Genomic DNA, 18,009 nt, shown 5'->3' with positions numbered 1-18,009 from the left:
CCATTTAGAATCAGAACTTGAAGGATTGATTCATCTGCCCAGCTTCACTGTTCAGCCTTCCTAGTCTGCTGAAGCCTGGGCTGTTGGTTAGCAGCTCACATGACTTCTTTATTGAGTCAGATCTGCTTCCCTGAAGAACGCTCTGCCTTATATTGTTTCTTGGGCCAGATAAAGCAAGTTGGCATCCTCTTTCACTCAGCTTAGAAAATGTGTGGGGCGTAGCTCAAGTTGTGTGGCATGTTAGTGTGTTCCAGGTTCTGTAGTGAGTTTGACTTTTCCTGTCTGTGAGTCTGTCTTGTCAGTAAAGTGGGCAGCAGTGTTGTTGCCCTGTGATGGCAGAGAAGTAGCACTGATGGATGGCAAGTGCTCTGACTTCTTCCTCTTGCAGATCCTGAGCGAGAGAAGGAAGCTGGGGAGCCAGGACGTCCAGGGACCAAGCCTCCAAAGCGAGATGAAGAACGAGGCAAGACCCCAGGCAAACACCGGAAATCCTTTGCTCTGGACAGTGAAGGGGAGGAGGCATCCCAGGAGTCTTCCTCAGAAAAGGTAAGATGCTAGTTGCCTGTTGTCTGCCAGATTCCTTTCCTGGGCTCCTGTTTGCACACCAGCGTCTCAGTAAGCTAGAACCACAGAGCCAGCAGGGCTTCATGGGTGAAAACTTAACATTTTCCATTTTGTTTTGTTTGTTAGTTTTTTGTTGTTAGCCAATGTGTTTCTCTGTGTAGCCTTGGCTGGCCTCAAACTTAGAACAGTCTGCCTGCCTCTGCCTCCTACATGCTGGGATTACAGGTGTGGGACACGGCGCCCAGCGTCCTATTCCTATTAGTCTCAATTTGTCCTTTTCTTTAAGGATGAGGAAGATGATGAGGAAGATGATGAAGATGAACGGGAAGAAGCTGTGGATGCCACCAAGAAGGAGGCAGAGGCATCAGAAGGTAAGTGTAGATGACTGAGTAGAGTTCAGGTCAGGGGAAGAGGAAACTACAGTCTGCTTTGTCTTTTCCTAAATCTGTATAACTTTCCTACTAGACTTCTGGCCAGTCATGCCCTTTGCAATAACAGTTGTTTTAGCAACATCCTTTGGGATGCTGGGAGTCTTCGGACCATGAACCCCATTAACTCAGAATACTCCCTCTTCTGAAACAGGGAGCAAACTCTTTGTTTCCCAGGTCCTAGACAGTCTCCTTCTCTTGTCCCTTGACACTGCCAGCCTAGACCATCTGGTCTTGGGTGCTACTCTTCCCTGAATACCCATCTATCAGTCTGTTCCTTTGTCTTCATCTCTTCTGCCGTCAACAGACACTCCTCCTTCCGCTTGCATGTCTGTTGGCTTCCACAGGCTGTACATGGCTTAGTGATCTCCATTCCGTCAGGAGGAACTGGGGAGACCTAGCACAGTGGATAGTACCACTGACTGCTCTTACAGCTTTGGTTTGGTTCCCAGCATCTACATGGTGGCGCACAGCTTCCTGTAACTGCAGTTCCAGGAGCGCCGATATTTCTCCATTCCACAGGTATACATGCATACACTAAACAGAGACATAACTTAAATAAGTATTTTTGTTTGTTTTAAATATATACATTAAACCCTCCTTTGTATAAGTGTTTTACGAACTTCAGACAAAGCCTTGATGTAGACAAGAAGCGGTTCCTGCTTTTAACTTGTTGGAGGGGGCAGACTCGACAGGTTGCACAAGTCCTGTCATTGCAATGAAATAGGGTGATAGTCTGTGGTAATGTCCCAGACCTGAGAGCAGAGGCACTGTGGTCTGCACGGCAGTCAGGGAATTCCTCCGAAGTACTGTTTCAGCAACACCCAGGGATGATCTAAGTCTCACTGAAGAAGGAAGGCAGCTCCCTTCCCGGCAGCTGTACCTCCGACATGCGTCTTGAATTTGTCATCTTAGCTCCTCTGTTCTACGTTCTCATTAAGTTGTAGGACAGGGCCTTTAGCCAAGGCTGGCCCTCCAGGTGTGCCATCATGCCTGGTGTATGTAGTGCTGGGGACCAAGCCTAGGGCTTTGGCTAGCTAAGCACTCTACAGTTGCCTTGTGTCCCTCAGCTCCTCTGCTGCGGCCGTGACGGATTTCTGTCTTCATTTCCTTCCTTCTCTTATAATCCATTTTCCAAACCGTTAATAAAATTGTCTTTCCTAAAATGTACATCTTAGGAAATGTACTCTGTTCTCTACAGGGTCTTTGCCAGATTCCCTGTTTTCTGCCAAAGTGACCTATAGGCCATTTGCATAGTCACATGCACATAAGTTCTCTTCAGCTTTGTCTTCCCATGTTCCAGCTCCTCCCTCCACTACCTCCTTCTCTTACTCCATTATGGACTCATAGGTGTATCTATCTCTCTCCGTCTCCCTCTCCCTGGCCTCATTGCCTCACTTAGCCGTTCAAGTGCTGGGATTATAGGCATTTTCCATCATGCGTCTTCAGGATTTCTTAGTGCTCTCATCCAATACTGATCTTCCATAAGTATGGTGTATATTTAATGTCTTAAGGCTATGCCGGGATATGTGTGGGAGGGTCAGTTCTCTCCTTCCACCATTTAAGTTTCCTTTATCAAACTCAGTTTGGCAACAGGTGCCTGCTGAGCGATCTTGCTGGCCCCTTGGTTTGGTTTGGTTTGGTTTTTGGTTTTTCGAGACAGGGTCTCTCTGTGTAGCCTTGGCTGTCCTAGATTCACTCTGTAGACCAGGCTGGCCTCGAACTTACAGTGATCTACCTGCCTCTGCCTTCCGAGTGTTGGGATTAAAGGCGTGCGCCACCACGCCCGGCCTTGTTTGGTTTTTTTTTTTTGAGGAAGAGTTTCACATAGCCCCTGCTGATCTCACATACTAGGTAAATGAGCATGACCTGCCTCCATCTCCAGAGGGCTGGGATTACATGTACCACCATGACTGGCTTTTTTTTTTTTTAACTTTATTATTTATTTAATTTTGAGACAGAGTTTCTCTGTGTGGTCCTGGCTGTCCTGGAACTTGCTCTGTATCTGTAGACCAGGATGGCCTCAAATCATACCTACCTCAGCCTCCCAAATGCTGGCATTAAAGACATATGCGGCCACCACCCAGCTGACTGACTTAGTTTTTTAGGTTTGGGGATGTTTTGTTTGTTTGTTTGTTTTTTCAAGGCAGGGCGTAGCTTTGACTGACCTAGACTCACTTTGTAGACCAGGCTGGCCTCGAACTCACAGTGATCCGCCTGCCTCTGCCTCCCGAGTGCTGGGATTAAAGGCGTGCGCCACCATGCCTGGCTTAATTAGTTTTTTTATTTAATATATAAAGTAAGGGTTTTGCTGTGACCCTGCGTTATATAGCTGTGTACCAGTCATACCTTCCCCACTGCTTGCTGGTGTCCTCTCCCCCAACTTGGTCTTCCTTTTGATTTTACGATACTTCTGTTCGCTGCCCTCCCTTTAGACTTCTCCACCCCTCCCCCACACCAAGGTGCTTTCTGCTTTGAAAGCATGTACTGTTTACTCCAGAATTTTGAGTCCATCTTCTGCAGACCCATTTTGGTGGTCCAAGCCGACTGCTTGCTAGTCTCCAGGTCTCTCTTTTTTTTTTTTTTTTTTTTTCTTTTTTGGCATTTCTGTTTCGTCTCCATTTCTTTGTGGTTGCACATCTCCTTAGGGGGATCTTCCCAGATGTGTTCTTTAAGCAGAATCCATGGTTTTCTTTCTTTTATTCCTGAGTTCCTTGTACTGATGTTTGTCACCATGAACAGATAATTTGCTTATTTCACCTCTTGACTTGTTGGGCTTAAGCACCCGGCCTAGCGCCTCGCATCCAGAGTGCTCAGTGAATGGTACTCCCCATGACCACTGATTGTCCCTTCTGGATTTCCAGGTGAGGATGAGGACAGTGACTCGTCCTCCCAGTGTTCTCTGTATGCTGAATCAGACGGTGAAAATGGTAGCACATCGGACTCCGAGAGTAGCAGCTCTTCTTCCTCTTCATCATCGTCCTCCTCCTCTTCCTCCTCTTCCTCGTCAGAGTCCTCCTCTGAAGAAGAGGAGCAGTCAGAAATCATTCCCCAAGCTTCGCCCCTCAGAGAAGTTCCAGAGACCCTTCCAGTACCTGATGAGAAGCCTGAGGCAGACAGGGCTGGAGATTCCCCTGCTGTGCCTCTTCCTGAAAAGGGCACACTGCCCACACAGCCTGCAGGTAGGTGGCATGGGGCAGGTGACATGACTAAGCTGCACGTTTATCGGTGTCTTAGAGAATGATGTCTACCCATTCTTTACCTGGGTGTTGTGTGTATGTGGAGGCAGTTAAATGGGCACATAGTAACACTTGACCCATGCCTGAGATGTCCCTCTGCTTTCCTTTGTGGATGTGCATGGTCCTTGCTGTTCTACAGCACATGCATAGGATTCTCCTGCTGTAGGAGCTATTTATTCATAGAGTAGAACTTTATTGAGCACTGCTAATGCCAGTAGCAGTACAAAGATATGCTAGTGTGGCTGACAGGAGCTGTTCTCATCCTCATAAAGCTTTCAGTCTACAAGGAGGTACAAAGCCAGTTAAGCAATGAATGCATAGAAACAACTATGATTTCAAACCAGTAAGTACTATGAAGGAAAAGTGCAAGAAACTCAGCCTTTTGAAGGTATCTGTGGGCCTGGAAACATCCTCTTACTGAAGCACAGCTGGGCTAAAGTCTGGGCAACACGGACAATGAGGATGTGTTAGCAAATACACAGGCTTTACATAGGCACAGAAGCAGGCTGAAAGACCCGGAGGAAAGCTCACTTATGGTAGGTTGAAAACTTAGAGTGGAAAAAAAAAGAAAAACGAGAAATTTAGGGTGGCAGGTAGCCAGAACTGTAGAAGTAGGTGCATGCAAAATGCAAAGCCCATGTAAGGAATACTATCTTTGCTTTGAGAGCCTTGGAAAGGCACGAACAGTTGTACATACGTGTAATCCCAGTGCTTACGGAGGCAGAGCAGGTAGATCTCTGTGAGTTCAAGGTTAGCCTGGTGTACAAAGCAGTCCAGGATAGACAAGGCTACACAGAGAAGCTATGTTGAAATACAAACACAAAAAAAGGAAAGCCGGGGCTCAAGAGATGGCTCAGAGGTTAAGAGCACTGGCTGTTCTTCCAAAGGTCCTGAGTTCAATTCCCAGCAGCCACGTGGTGGCTCACAACCATCTAATAATGAGATCTGGTGTCCTCTTCTGGCATATGGGGGCAGAGTATTGTATAAATAATAAATAAATAAAATCTTTAACAAAAAAAAAAAAAAGGAAAGCCATGACTAGGCCAGGCAGTGGTGACACAGCACTTGGAGGCTGAGGCAGTCAGATCTCTATGAGTTTGAGGTCAGCCTGGTCTACAGATTGAGTTCCAGAACAGTCAAGGCTGCACAGAGAAACCCTGTATCAAACAAACAAAAAACCAGCAAGAAAGCCAGAGAATAGTGACTGAAAGATGCATTGCAAAGGGGAGCCTAAGTGTTGCAAGGAGACTATCCAGAGGCTGTGAGGATAGGGAAGGGAGCTGCAACTTGGGTCCCTCAGTGTAATTGAACTAAATTGTAAAAATTCTCAGCATCCACAAGATGATGACCCCTTACACACTCAGGGCTTCTCTGGGTCTCGAGGCAGCAGCAGGCCACCTAGAGGGCATTGTTCTCCTTCATTTTCTGGGGCCACATCTGCATTTCAAAGACCATTCTGGCAGGAAGAGAGATCTGGAAAAGAGGAATGACAGGGTTAGGGTTAGGGTTAGTAGAAGGGTAGCATTAAAGGGATTACAAGTAAAATACAGTCTGGGACTGAGGAGATAGCTCTGTGGGTAAATGCTTCTCACACATGCTTGAGAACCGTTGATTTCCTCTATAGCAGCCACATGGTGGCTTGCACTTGTGATACCAGATTTGAGGAAGCAGAGACAGATTCCTGGGGCTGAATTCTTAGTCCCAGTGAAAGACCCTATCTCAAAAACCAAGGTGGTCAGTTGAGGAACTACACTTGAGGCTAAGGGACAGAAACAGAAAATAGGTGTAAATTATGTGGAAATAGAGGTGAAGGCAGAGGATAGATAACTGCATACAAGATATAGATATGTTCATTTCTGGGTTATGGGCACAGGTGGCTTGTTGGGTTGAGGTCTCTGGACCTCCAGGTAGAAATACCAACAATAGGATTATAGAGCTGAGGCCTTGGGAAGAGCAGTAAGAGCATGGATGTGAACTCAGCTGTTCACCCTGGAAAGCAGAGGATGAGAGAGGGAGGGCAAAGGACAAAGTGAGGGAGCAGTGAGTTTTGTACATCAAGCAAAGCACTGCTTTAAGATGGTGGGCATTAAAACCAGGTGTTTTAGTTGTGATGCGCTCCTGTAATCCCAGCCCTGGAAGGGCCAAAAGCTAAGGTCATCCTCAGCTACATAGCGAGGTTGAAAGCAGCCTGTCATACACACAAGACCATATCTCTTTCTTTCTGTTTTTAAATGTGTTTGGATGTTTTTATATGTCCATGTACCACATGCATACAGCACCAATGGAGGCCAGATGGGGTGTCAGAGCCCCTGGAACTGGAATTAGAGACAGTTGTTGGATGCTGGGAACTGAACCTGGGTCTTCTACAAGAGTAGAAAACACTCTTAACTGCTAAGCTATTTCTCTAGCTCCTATTTTTAAAAAAGGAGAGGGATGCTAGGGAGACGGTTGTCAGCTCTTGCAGAAGACTCAAGTTCCATTCCTAGCACCCACGTGGAGGCTTATAACCAGCCTCCTTTTTTTGTTTTTGTTTTTGTTTTTTTTTTTCAAGACAAGGTTTCCCTGTTTAGCCTTGGCTGTCCTAGACTTACTTTGTAGACCAGGCTGGCCTCGAACTCACAGCGATCCACCTGCCTCTGCCTCCCAAATAATTTCTAATTCTTGTTCCAGAGCATCCACAGGCAGGGAAGGCAACCATACACAAAAAAGTTTTGTTTTTTTGTTTGTTTGTTTGGTTGGTTGGTTGGTTGGTTAGTTTTTTAGACAGGGTCTCTTTGTGTTAGCCTTGGCTGTCCTGGACTTGCTTTGTAGACCCGGCTGGCCTTGAACTCACAGTGATCCGCCTGCCTCTGCCTCCGCCTCCCAAGTGCTGGGATTAAAAGCGTGCGACACCACGCCCGGCTTGTTTTGTTTTTTAAAAGGAAGGAGTAGGCAGGTATGGTAGCACAGGGTATAGTCCAGCTGCTTGAGAGTCAGACAGTAGGAGATCAAGCTTGAGGCCACCCTAGGCTAAGAGCGAATCTAGGTAATTCAGCAAGACCCTGTATCTAAATAAAATTTTACAGAGGGCAAGGTGTCCAGCTCAGTGTTAGTATTTACTTAGCATGCATGAGACCTAGGTTCAATGTCCAGTACTAAGTAATGAAAAGGCAGGGTTAGACTATAGTATGGGGCCACAGGAGAACTTAAAAGATAGAGGTGGCCGGCTCCTACAATCTTAGCACTCGAGGAGGCAGGTCTACAAAATGAGTCCAGGACAGCCAAAGTTTCACAGGGAAACCCTGTCTCAAAAACAGCAACAACAAAGTGTCAGACTAGAGAAATGGCTCAAAGGTTAGGAGCACTGGCTGCTTCTAAATTCAATTCCCAGCAACCACATGATGGCTAACAACTATATTGAGATTTGGTGCCCTCTTCTGGCCTACAGGCATTACATGCAGGCAGAATACTATACATAATACATGCATCCATCCATCCATCTTTTTTTTTTAAGTGTCTTGGACCTGACAGGTCATTGGAAGTACAAATTTCAGGAGAAAAAGTTCAGACTGAAGGCAAGTGTAACAGATGAGGAAAAATGACAACGACAGCCAGTTTGTTTGTTTGTGGGTGGGTGGGTTTTTTTGTTTTGTTGTTTTTGTTCTGTTTTTTGAGACAGGGTCTCTCTGTGTAGCCTTGGCTGTCCTGGACTCACTTTGTAGACCGGGCTGGCCTTGAACTCACAGCGATCCACCTGCCTCTGCCTCCCAAGTGCTGGGTTTAAAGGCGTGCGCTACCACCGCCTGGCCTGATAGCTAGTTTTTTCTAAGGGTGGGGAATACCAGGCTTTGCAGCTTAGTGCCAAGAGCCTGGGAAAGGCTTGAAGAGGTAGTTCACATCTTCCCTTGGAAAATGTCAACTTAATAAACTGTAGCCTAATTGAAGAAAGGTCATTGAGTGGGTAGTGACAGCAGCCAGTATCAGTGAGTTTAAATACAAAAAGAAAAGCTGGATACGGTGGGCATGCCTGTGGTCCCAGCATTACAAGTATCAGGTTCCCCTTGGGTTTCAGTGACTTCCGGGCTAGTCTGCACTACATGAGACCTCTCTCCAAGAGGGTGGTGTGGGTATGTTTACATGGTATGCCCAACAGGGAGAGTCCAGAGACAAGTAGAGCATCGTGATCTTGCCTTCCTTTTGTTTTCTAGTTTGCTATATTTTTGCTTTCCTAAGAAAATAGGTTTCCTTTGTGTCTCAGTCCAGCGCAGTGTTCAGGTCACCAAACCACCAAACCAGCAACAGGCCAACCAACACCTTCTTGGGAAAGTTTCTGATGGGGCCAGCTTAGATCAGGTGGCAGTCTGTGATACCAGTTAGTGATGGCCCTGAGAGAAAAAGCTGGGAGGAACTGACTTCTAGGGCCTTAGGAATTGAGGACATAGGAGAGTAATTCCCAGGAAAAAAGTAGTTGTACTAACTGCAGGTAACCCAGAAACTGTATCCTAAGTGAAATCCCTGGGGAAGTGAGAGAGCACAGGGAGATGTGTGAAGAGGCTGAATTGGATGCTAAGTTGTGTAGTTTGCCACTGTCCAAGACCCAGGTGATATCCAGAGCCTAGGACATAACACATTGAGGGACCTTGCTCAGTGCTCCCAAGTAAGGAACAATACACAGCTGATCTCTGCCTGCCTAGCCAGATGTGTGGTGCTGGCTACCGTTGAGTTCTGAAAATGCTAGAGCCAGGTGTGAAAGCTCTGAGCAGGAGAGAGGCAGACAGAGCACCCCTTGTGTGGCAGGCAGGTGTGTGCGTATACTAGATGGAAGCTGAGGGTAAGGGAAGCTAGGGTAGGGCTTGATAAAGTAAGGCTGTGTTGATCCAGCATAGCTGAGCCCAGGAGGACTTCTGCCCTGACAGTGTTGTCTGATGACGTTGACGCTCTAGCCTTTGCCTGTGTGCTTCCATCCCCAGGTCCTGCTGAGGAACCACCTTCTAATATACCACAGCCTCCCCCAGAGCCACCAGTTGGACCTCCAGACCCTGCTCCCCCCCTGGATGAGCGTCCCTCTTCTCCTATCCCTCTCCTACCCCCACCCAAGAAACGCCGGAAAACTGTTTCCTTCTCTGCTACAGAGGAGGTGCCAGCCCCAGAGCCTCCCCCAGCTGCCCCACAGCAGGCCAAGTCTCCTGGCCCAGTGTCTAGAAAAGTTCCCCGGGTTGTGGAGCGGACCATTCGTAACCTGCCCCTAGACCATGCATCTTTGGTCAAGAGTTGGCCCGAAGAGGTGACCCGAGGGGGTCGGAATCGGGCTGGAGGTCGTGTTCGCTCTACTGAGGAAGAAGAGGCTACTGAGTCAGGGACAGAAGTGGACCTGGCTGTGCTGGCTGACCTGGCCCTGACTCCAGCCCGACGTGGGTTGGCTACCTTACCCACTGGTGATGATTCAGAGGCCACTGAGACCTCAGATGAGGCTGAGCGCCCAAGCCCACTCCTCAGTCACATCCTCTTGGAACACAACTATGCTCTGGCCATCAAGCCCCCACCTGCCACACCAGCACCTCGGCCCCTGGAGCCAGCTCCTGCCCTTGCTGCGCTCTTCAGCTCCCCAGCTGATGAAGTCTTGGAGGCCCCTGAGGTAGTGGTGGCTGAGGCAGAGGAGCCAAAGCAACAGCTGCAGCAGCAGCAGCATCTGGAGCAGGAAGGAGAGGAGGAGGAGGAGGAGGAGTCTGAGTCTTCAGAAAGCAGCAGCAGTAGCAGCAGCAGCAGTGATGAGGAAGGGGCGATCAGGAGGCGCAGCCTACGTTCCCACACTCGACGACGACGGCCACCGCTCCCACCCCCACCCCCACCCCCTCCTTCCTTTGAGCCAAGGAGTGAATTTGAGCAGATGACCATCCTATATGACATTTGGAACTCAGGCCTGGATTTGGAAGACATGAGCTATTTGCGGCTCACGTATGAGAGGCTGCTGCAGCAGACCAGTGGTGCTGACTGGCTTAATGATACCCACTGGGTCCATCATACAAATATCCTAAGGCTGAGAGCCCATCCTGCTTGCACCCTAGAACAAGACAGGACTCGGGGAGGGGCAGGGGCAGGGGCAGCCTTCCCTTGGGTCACATGGCAAGAAACTCCTAGGGCTGCACTGGTCTCCTGTCTAACCTACTGTGCTTTGCTTAGCCTAGGGGCTCTCCTCTGGGTGCCAGCTGTCCTTCCCCTCCGCCTTGTAGCAGAATGCATAAGGTCTAGACTTAACCTTCTCCAGTCTCTCCTAACACAGTGATCTCACCATCAGACCAGCTACCCTGTGGGCTGGGCCTGGGGTGGACGGAGGTGTGGGCCCCAGGGGGCTGGCCAGTGAGGAACCTGTTCTCTTCCTTAACACCCTGCACTCACCAACCTAAACACTCCAAAGCGCAAACGACGGCCCCAAGATGGGCCCCGGGAGCATCAGACAGGCTCTGCACGCAGCGAAGGCTATTACCCCATCAGCAAGAAGGAGAAAGACAAGTACCTGGATGTGTGCCCTGTCTCAGCCCGGCAGCTGGAAGGTGTAGACACTCAGGTAGAGGCCTGCCCTGAGCCCTGGCTTGCTACCTCCATCCTGTCCTTCAAGCATTTACCTCCTCCTTGTCTTGCTCACAGGGGACAAATCGGGTGCTTTCTGAGCGACGGTCAGAGCAACGTCGGTTACTAAGCGCCATAGGCACCTCAGCCATCGTGGATAGTGATCTGCTAAAGCTAAACCAACTCAAGGTCAGGAGGGGAAATGGGCAGAGGGAGGAGACCCAGTGAAAAAAACTGCAGCAAGGAGAGTTGCCCTGGTGGGATTCTGTGAGACGGGAGGGCTGCAGGGGGGGGAGCGGGGGATACATGTTTGTGAGAGCATCCAGTAGTTAAAACTACTTTCTATCCCCTAGTTCCGGAAGAAGAAACTCCGATTTGGCCGGAGCCGGATCCATGAGTGGGGTCTGTTTGCCATGGAACCCATTGCAGCTGATGAGATGGTGATAGAATACGTTGGCCAGAACATCCGCCAGGTGTGGTTCCGCTCCCGGTACCGGGCCGCTTGCTGAGTGCACGATAGCATTGGATGTTATGTTACCATTTGATCTTTTGTACAGAACCTCACTCTTTATTACCACCACCGCCCGGGTCTAAGACTTACCTTATCAGCCGGGCAGTGTGGCACACGCCTTTAATCCCAGTACTCAGGAGGCAGAGGCAGGCGGATCGCTGTGAGTTCGAGGCCAGCCTGGTCTACAAAATGAGTCCAGGACAGCCAAGGCTACACAGAGAAACCCTGTCTTGAAAAAAAAAAAAAAAAAAAGACTTATCAAGCTAGATGTTAGTGGGCGAGCAGGGAACACTGGGCAGTAGTGGAGTAAAGAACGGTGTTTGATACTAGAGGGTGAGACATATTATGGGGACTTAGTCTCCCAGAGACAGTGGTGTGATGTCGGCCTGAAAAGCTAAAGGGCAATGCGTTCCCAGGGCGCCAGGGTGTCTATATGCTCCTGTTGTGGGGACAGTGTGCAGAGTTCAGGAGCTGCATCCTTTTACGGGGACAAAGTCAGTGTGTCTGTGCAGGTGACAGCGATGGAAGCCTGGAAAGGTGGCCTTGTGGGTGGGGAATGGCCTGGAAACTCTGCAAACAAGGACTCAGCAGCTAGTGAGCTCCCTCTGGCTGTGTGGAAAGGAGCTCATGTGGGCCAGCCTCAGTGGGCCTTAGTGGCAGATCAAAGCCTAGGTATAGATGAGGTAGGAGCAACAGGGATGGCTGGAGTCTAGCCTGTGGATTCAAAGTAGTTGACAGAACCAGGTAGTTGGCCGTAGAGGGTGAAAATAAGAAGGTGGCAAGGCTTTTGTCAGGGCCTCCCCATTAGCCTCCAGGGATGTAGTTGGGAGCAGCAGAAGGAACAGAACTGGTCAAGACTTAGGCAAGTGCAGGCATGAGGCCCAGGGTCCTAGGGATGCAGGAATGACATCCACAGCCTACTGAGGTAGACCTGGCTGGAGAGGGAGGCCTGGGAGGGGTCGTCGCCACAGGGCTACTGCTTACGACTCTGCAGAGGGGCAAGGTCACCCAATGAGAGTGTGGCGGATGCATTGCCTATTTCCTGGGAATAGCTGTCCCTTGCTGAACAAGGCTTTTGTCCTGGCACAGACCATCTGCCATCTGCTCTCACCAGCTGCCCAGTAGGTAGGGGCTTGTTTGGAAAGGATAGTCCTAGGAAAGGATTCAGTTCAAGGCATGGCCACTGTCATTTCAGAAGCTACCCTAGGCCCACAGCATGCTATGGGCTCCACTATGGCCACACAGGTTCTCAGAAGAGCCAGTACTGCTTGTCCCAGAGTCCTCCTGTGGCCGACCTCGAGTCAAGATGGGTGGGAGCAGGTAGACCCCAGATGCAGACCCAGTAAACATAGCCCCAGGAGCTGGTGGTAGCTTGGCCAGAGGAGCTGCTGGGAGCAGATGTAGCCCATGCAGTGGCTAAGGTCCATGACACCTGTGCCTCTTACCCTCCCAGATGGTAGCCGACATGCGGGAGAAGCGCTATGTGCAGGAGGGCATTGGCAGCAGCTACCTTTTCCGGGTGGATCATGATACCATCATTGATGCCACCAAGTGTGGCAACCTCGCCAGGTTCATCAACCACTGCTGCACGGTGCGCTGAGGGCCGGGCCAGGGCTGGGCTGGGCAGGGGTGAGGTGGGGTTGTGGCTCACACTGCCCCTCCTGCAGCCCAACTGCTACGCCAAGGTGATCACCATTGAGTCTCAGAAGAAGATCGTGATCTACTCCAAGCAGCCCATTGGTGTGGACGAGGAGATCACCTACGACTACAAGTTCCCGCTGGAGGACAACAAGATCCCGTGTCTTTGCGGCACTGAAAGTTGCCGTGGCTCCCTCAACTGAGGTGGGGCAGGACTGGTGCCCTCACCCTATTTATTCCCTTTGGTGCCCTAAACTCCCAGCACCCCCAGCCTTAGTGGGCTCAGCAGGGCCCACACGCCCCCATCTCCACATGTGGGATAGGGGCCCTGAGCTCAGCAAGGGAGCCTCAGTCCTTTTGAGGTAACTTCTGCCTCCCCTAAACCCCTTGCCCAACCACCCTCTTAATTTTTTTTTCTTTGCGAAGAAGAAGCTGTAAATGTTTTGTAGCTGCCAGCAGCTGTTTCCTGTGGAAACCTGGGGTACCAGCCTGTATAGATGCTATTCTTGGGGGCTGCATAGCCCTTTGCTTCATGTTAATGGGGACTTCCCCTTCTGCCCTATGTGCACCCCTCCCCAGTTTAGGGGTCTCTGGGGCAGTGGCCATGTTCTCCCCCTGGGGGGGCCTTTGGCCCCTACTCCTGGGAACTCTGTGCCTGGAACCCTGCCTCATCTGTTCCTGCCAGACCCTGTGGGTCACCCTCCCACCCTGGTGCCTCAGGGCTCTGGCTCTGTGGCCAGGATGGCGGGGGGCAGGCCCTTCTTGTTGGGCTGGATTGTACATAATGTTAATAGTGAAAACCCAACGCCACATTTTTATAATTGTGATTAAACTTTATTGTACAAAAAAATGCTTGGTCAGTATCTTTGGGAAGAGCAGGCTGGGATACGAGTTAACACAGCGGGTGGCGAAGCAAGAGGGGGAAATGGGTGGCCTGAAGTTTGGGGTGACTAGACCTGCAGACAGCAGTACTGCTTTGGACCAACCACCTGACAGGCTGCAACAACCACCCAGTGTCTCCCCACAGATGCTAGCCAGAATTGTACCAAGGTCAGGCTGCCCCTACTCTGCCTTCCCAGAACCGGAGCTGGTGCTGGGCCTTGCAGCCTACGAGAAACCCAGCAGGAGAGAAGAACCGAGGTCATGTAGCAGTGATGAGGTCACTGTCTCCTCTACCCCAATATCCCCAAATGTTTCACTACCAAGTGGCCGGTTCTGTAGTCCGCCTGCTGCAGGAGAGTGGGCTGGCCACCAGGGGGCACTCTGGCAAGAGAATTCCCTCCTCCAAACCCCCTTGCCCGCCCCTAGGGGTGGAGGCTAGGCTGGTCTCCTTCCTGGAATGGGCCAGGAGGGAGGAGCAAACGGAAGGAAGGAAGCCTGTGTGCATCTAGCGGGCCCATCAGCCCGGGACACAACCTCTCCCAGTGGCCAGTTTGGGCGCCCTAGGACTAGCTACAGGTAGGCAGAGATGATACGGAGCCCCAGCTGACCCTTCCCAGCTCCCTAGACCCTCCCTGTCCAACACCTTGCCTCCCCGCCCCATCATCCTTGAAGAACCCCAGTTGTTTTTTTCCATCCACCTCACTCCCTAATCCCCTTCTAGCATCCAATTCTACTGACTCAGCAGTTGGGTCAAAGAGCAGGAGCCTTACTGCTGCAAGCTCGGACTATAACCCATGGCTACTGCTGCAAGCTCGGACTATAACCCACGGCTACTGCTCAGCCTCTTCTTCCACCCAGATCGCTCCGTCCCGTCTGTGCCCACACACACACACTCACTAGATCCCTTCTAGGAATAACACGTAGTTGGAACAGGTGGTCTCAGGCAAGTCTAGTGAGCTAAATTCTCCTCTGCAGCTGGGCATGGCAGACTCTGCACAGGTGCCAGAGCTGGTCTACCTGGTCACAGGTGGCTGCGGCTTCCTCGGGGAACGCATTGTTCGAATGCTGCTGGAGCGGGAGCCCAGGCTGCGGGAGCTGCGTGTCTTTGACCTGCACCTGAGTTCCTGGCTGGAGGAGCTGAAAACAGGTGACTGGAGTGGGGCTGTGGCAGGAGGAGGGTGTGGTGTCCCATCCCTCCCCAAACTGGGATAACTCCACTTGTGGAAAAGATGATTCCTATGTCTGTTTTCCAGCCCACACACAAGGAACGGGTGAGTCACTGGGAACACGTGGCTCCCAGGGTGCATGCAGGCCAAACTCAGCAGCTGGCTAAAGCCCCGGCTCTGACACTGCCTTGGGCCTCTCCACCAGGGCATGTGCAGGTGACCGCCATCCAGGGGGATGTGACGCAGGCCCACGAGGTGGTGGCAGCCGTGGCTGGATCTCATGTGGTCATCCACACAGCTGGGCTAGTGGATGTGTTTGGGAAGGCCAGTCCAAAGACCATCCACCAAGTCAACGTGCAGGGTGAGGTGCTGCCTGCCTGTCCTTCCCTGAAATCACCTGGCCTCCTGTGATTTTTTTTTTTTTTTTAATTTGAGAGCCTGTCTTTTTGATAACCTTGCCCTGTCACTACCGTTCTACCCTCTCCTGGCCTTTCGGTGGTTCTCCTTGGACACTGGGTGGGACAGAAGAAGATGTGGAGCTAGGAAGACACAGCTTGCCTCCATCCCTTCCCTTCACAGGCACACAGAATGTGATTGATGCTTGTGTGCAGACTGGAACTCAGTTCCTCGTCTACACAAGTAGCATGGAAGTTGTGGGCCCTAATGTCAAGAGCCACCCTTTCTACAGGTGAGCTTAGCCCCCACTTAATTCCAGAGCCCGTTTCCCCCCAGCACTGAGTCCTTCTCCTCCCTTTGTAGGGGCAATGAAGAGACCCCCTATGAGGCAGTCCACAGGCACCCCTACCCGTGCAGCAAAGCCCTCGCTGAGCAGCTGGTCCTGGAGGCCAATGGAAGGAAGGTATACTGCACAGATAGATAGGGCCTGGGGTGCAGAAGCAGAGCACGACCCCCCCCCCCCCAGGCTTCTTTGCGTCCACCTCCAGCCCACGGTAGCCAGGGTAGAGGGGTGTGCCCCAACATTTCCCTTTGCCACCAGGTCAAGGGAGGGCTACCCATGGTGACGTGTGCCCTTCGACCCACGGGCATCTATGGTGAAGGTCATCAGATCATGAGAGACTTCTACCACCAGGGCTTGCGCTTTGGGGGTCGGCTATTCCGGGCCATCCCAGCTTCTGTGGAGCATGGTCGGGTCTATGTCGGTAAGGACAGAGCGAGGCAAAGGGAGAGCTGGGTAGGAGGACTGGCTCTGCGGGTGGCAGCCACGAGTGTACACCTGGCTCCGTGAGAGCTCAGGCCGACAGTGATCGTGTGGGCATTTTCTGCATGGGTGGCAAAGGAAGAAGTATCCATGCCAGTCGGGAGGGCTGACATAAAAACATGTCCTTGCTTATGCCAAGCACTGAAGTGACGCGAGTGACAGCTCTCCAGAGAAAGGGGCAGCATCTACGCAGGCACCAAGTAGCTACAGTATGCCTATGAGGGCTGGTGACTCCAGGGGCTTGGGGAGAGTCAACCCTGACCAGACAGCGGTGAGGTGCGGGGCAACATCTACATGGGGCCAAATAGGGGACTGCGGCTTATCTACCTCTCTCCCTGCTGCTAGGCAACGTGGCTTGGATGCACGTGCTGGTCGCCCGAGAGCTGGAGCAGCGGGCAGCACTCATGGGCGGCCAGGTGTATTTCTGCTATGATAAATCACCTTATAAGAGCTACGAGGACTTCAACATGGAGTTCCTGGGTCCCTGTGGACTTCGGCTGATAGGCACCCACCCACTGCTGCCCTACTGGCTGCTGGTGCTGCTGGCTGCCCTCAATGCCTTGCTGCAGTGGCTGCTTCGCCCACTGGTGCTGTACACGCCCATGTTGAATCCCTACACGCTGGCTGTGGCCAACACCACCTTTACCGTTAGTACCAACAAGGCACAGCGCCATTTTGGCTACAAGCCTCTCTTCTCGTGGGAAGAGAGCAGGGCCCGCACCATTCACTGGGTGCAGGCCTTAGAGAGGTCAGCCTGACGATGGCAGGGCCAGGGGCTGGAGGCCACTGCGGCACCTACTCCAGGTCCTGCGCCCTGAGAGCCTGGATGGAAAGAACTGGCTGCCGTTTGAAGCTGGAGGCTCTGGTGCCTGACTAGGTGATGTGGGCCCTGCCAGTTTTTAACTATGCAGATCGTGAGCCTGGTCTCCAATCTGTAGGGGCAGCATTTGGGGGAAGGCCCATCTTTGGTGTCAACTGAGGCCCGCCAGCTGATTGGCAAGAACTGACTCCTGAGTGGTCTCATTACCCTTTCCTGTTTCCGGTTTCTCAGGCAGGAAGGGGCAGAGATTTCAGAGCTCTCACGTTGGTCTGCATCCTCCGGGTACCATCTTCAGACCTGGCTCCTACCACATCTGGCTCTCCTTAAGGGTTATATAGCTTCATCATGGTCTTACCGTGTATCTCTTTTAGACCTTTGTCTTTTACTTTGCTTTAAAGAAAGCTGAGGAAATCAATGATTTTTTTTTTCCCGTGGCTGGCCTCTCCTACCAAATTCACCTCCTGTGATATTGTCACTTCATGCCTGAGGATGCCAGCCATGCTGTGTCTGGCCAAGCCTGGATTAAAATCTTTTTCCAAGCCTGTGTCTACCTGTTACCCCTCCCCCATCAGCACGGCGCCCGCCCCATCTGGGGACAGAAGGAAGTGAGCACACACGGCAAGCCCGCTGTTGGATTACTTGCTATTTCTCCTGTCTCACCAGGCCCAACCTGGCCCAGGATGGGGTTTGGGGACACTGGGGACAGGACATGCAGGTCTGGGGCAGGGGGGTCAGAATTTCCTGTGTTTTATCCATTTGCAACTTGATCACCAATAGAGAGAAATAAGACTCTGAGGGCTAACAGGAGGATGGCCAGGTTCTGGGCCCCCAGCCAGGCCCCAGGAGTCCTGTCCCCTCAGGGGAGGGGAGGGAGAGAGTTCTAGAAACCAATGGAGAAAAAGAGAAGGGGGCAGGGGCTCATGTCAGCAAACATGGCTACATCACATGACACGCCAGCGACACAGAAACACACCAACGCACACAGCTGCACAGCGG

At 51.5% G+C, this 18,009-nt stretch overlaps 2 protein-coding genes across 10 annotated transcripts in view; both read left to right on the top strand.

The window, feature by feature from the left end:
• SETD1A (SET domain containing 1A, histone lysine methyltransferase) overlaps positions 1 to 13,776 on the top strand; it is a 29,293-nt gene extending 15,517 nt beyond the window's left edge. The window contains exons 11-19 of the mRNA XM_084772752.1: positions 389 to 546; positions 851 to 935; positions 3,857 to 4,174; positions 9,181 to 10,236; positions 10,603 to 10,775; positions 10,856 to 10,966; positions 11,131 to 11,250; positions 12,742 to 12,879; positions 12,956 to 13,776. Coding sequence (XP_084628878.1) covers positions 389 to 546; positions 851 to 935; positions 3,857 to 4,174; positions 9,181 to 10,236; positions 10,603 to 10,775; positions 10,856 to 10,966; positions 11,131 to 11,250; positions 12,742 to 12,879; positions 12,956 to 13,129 — 2,333 coding nt within the window. The 3' untranslated portion in view covers positions 13,130 to 13,776. The remainder of the gene's footprint in view (positions 1 to 388; positions 547 to 850; positions 936 to 3,856; positions 4,175 to 9,180; positions 10,237 to 10,602; positions 10,776 to 10,855; positions 10,967 to 11,130; positions 11,251 to 12,741; positions 12,880 to 12,955) is intronic.
• A 124-nt stretch (positions 13,777 to 13,900) lies between these two features.
• HSD3B7 (hydroxy-delta-5-steroid dehydrogenase, 3 beta- and steroid delta-isomerase 7) lies at positions 13,901 to 17,552 on the top strand. 9 transcript variants are annotated; one of them, XM_084772805.1, is made up of 8 exons: positions 13,901 to 14,384; positions 14,836 to 14,955; positions 15,062 to 15,079; positions 15,180 to 15,335; positions 15,554 to 15,662; positions 15,734 to 15,833; positions 15,972 to 16,134; positions 16,539 to 17,552. In XM_084772805.1, the coding sequence occupies exons 2-8, from the start codon at positions 14,871 to 14,873 to the stop codon at positions 16,949 to 16,951; spliced, it is 1,044 nt and encodes a 347-aa protein (XP_084628931.1). In that variant the 5' UTR covers positions 13,901 to 14,384; positions 14,836 to 14,870; the 3' UTR covers positions 16,952 to 17,552. The 9 variants fall into 9 exon arrangements, with proteins under 9 accessions (XP_084628931.1, XP_084628929.1, XP_084628927.1 ...); XM_084772803.1 differs by having other exon boundaries at positions 15,038 to 15,079; XM_084772801.1 differs by having other exon boundaries at positions 14,784 to 14,955.
• Positions 17,553 to 18,009: the final 457 nt, after the last annotated feature.

The sequence above is a fragment of the Acomys minous genome (assembly GCF_964271855.1).
Source record: "Acomys minous genome assembly, chromosome: 2".
NCBI lineage: Eukaryota > Metazoa > Chordata > Mammalia > Rodentia > Muridae > Acomys > Acomys minous.
The sequence above is the reverse complement of the archived record's forward strand: the minus strand, read 5'-3'. Positions and strand labels throughout refer to the sequence as shown.

Coding starts and splice junctions, on each gene's coding strand:
- HSD3B7 (XM_084772800.1), top strand. CDS start 14,790: ATGGCAGACTCTGCACAGGTGCCAGAGCTGGTCTACCTGGTCACAGGT. Junction 15,834..15,971: donor TGGAGGCCAATGGAAGGAAG/GTATACTGCACA, acceptor CTTTGCCACCAG/GTCAAGGGAGGGCTACCCAT. Junction 16,135..16,538: donor GCATGGTCGGGTCTATGTCG/GTAAGGACAGAG, acceptor CCCTGCTGCTAG/GCAACGTGGCTTGGATGCAC.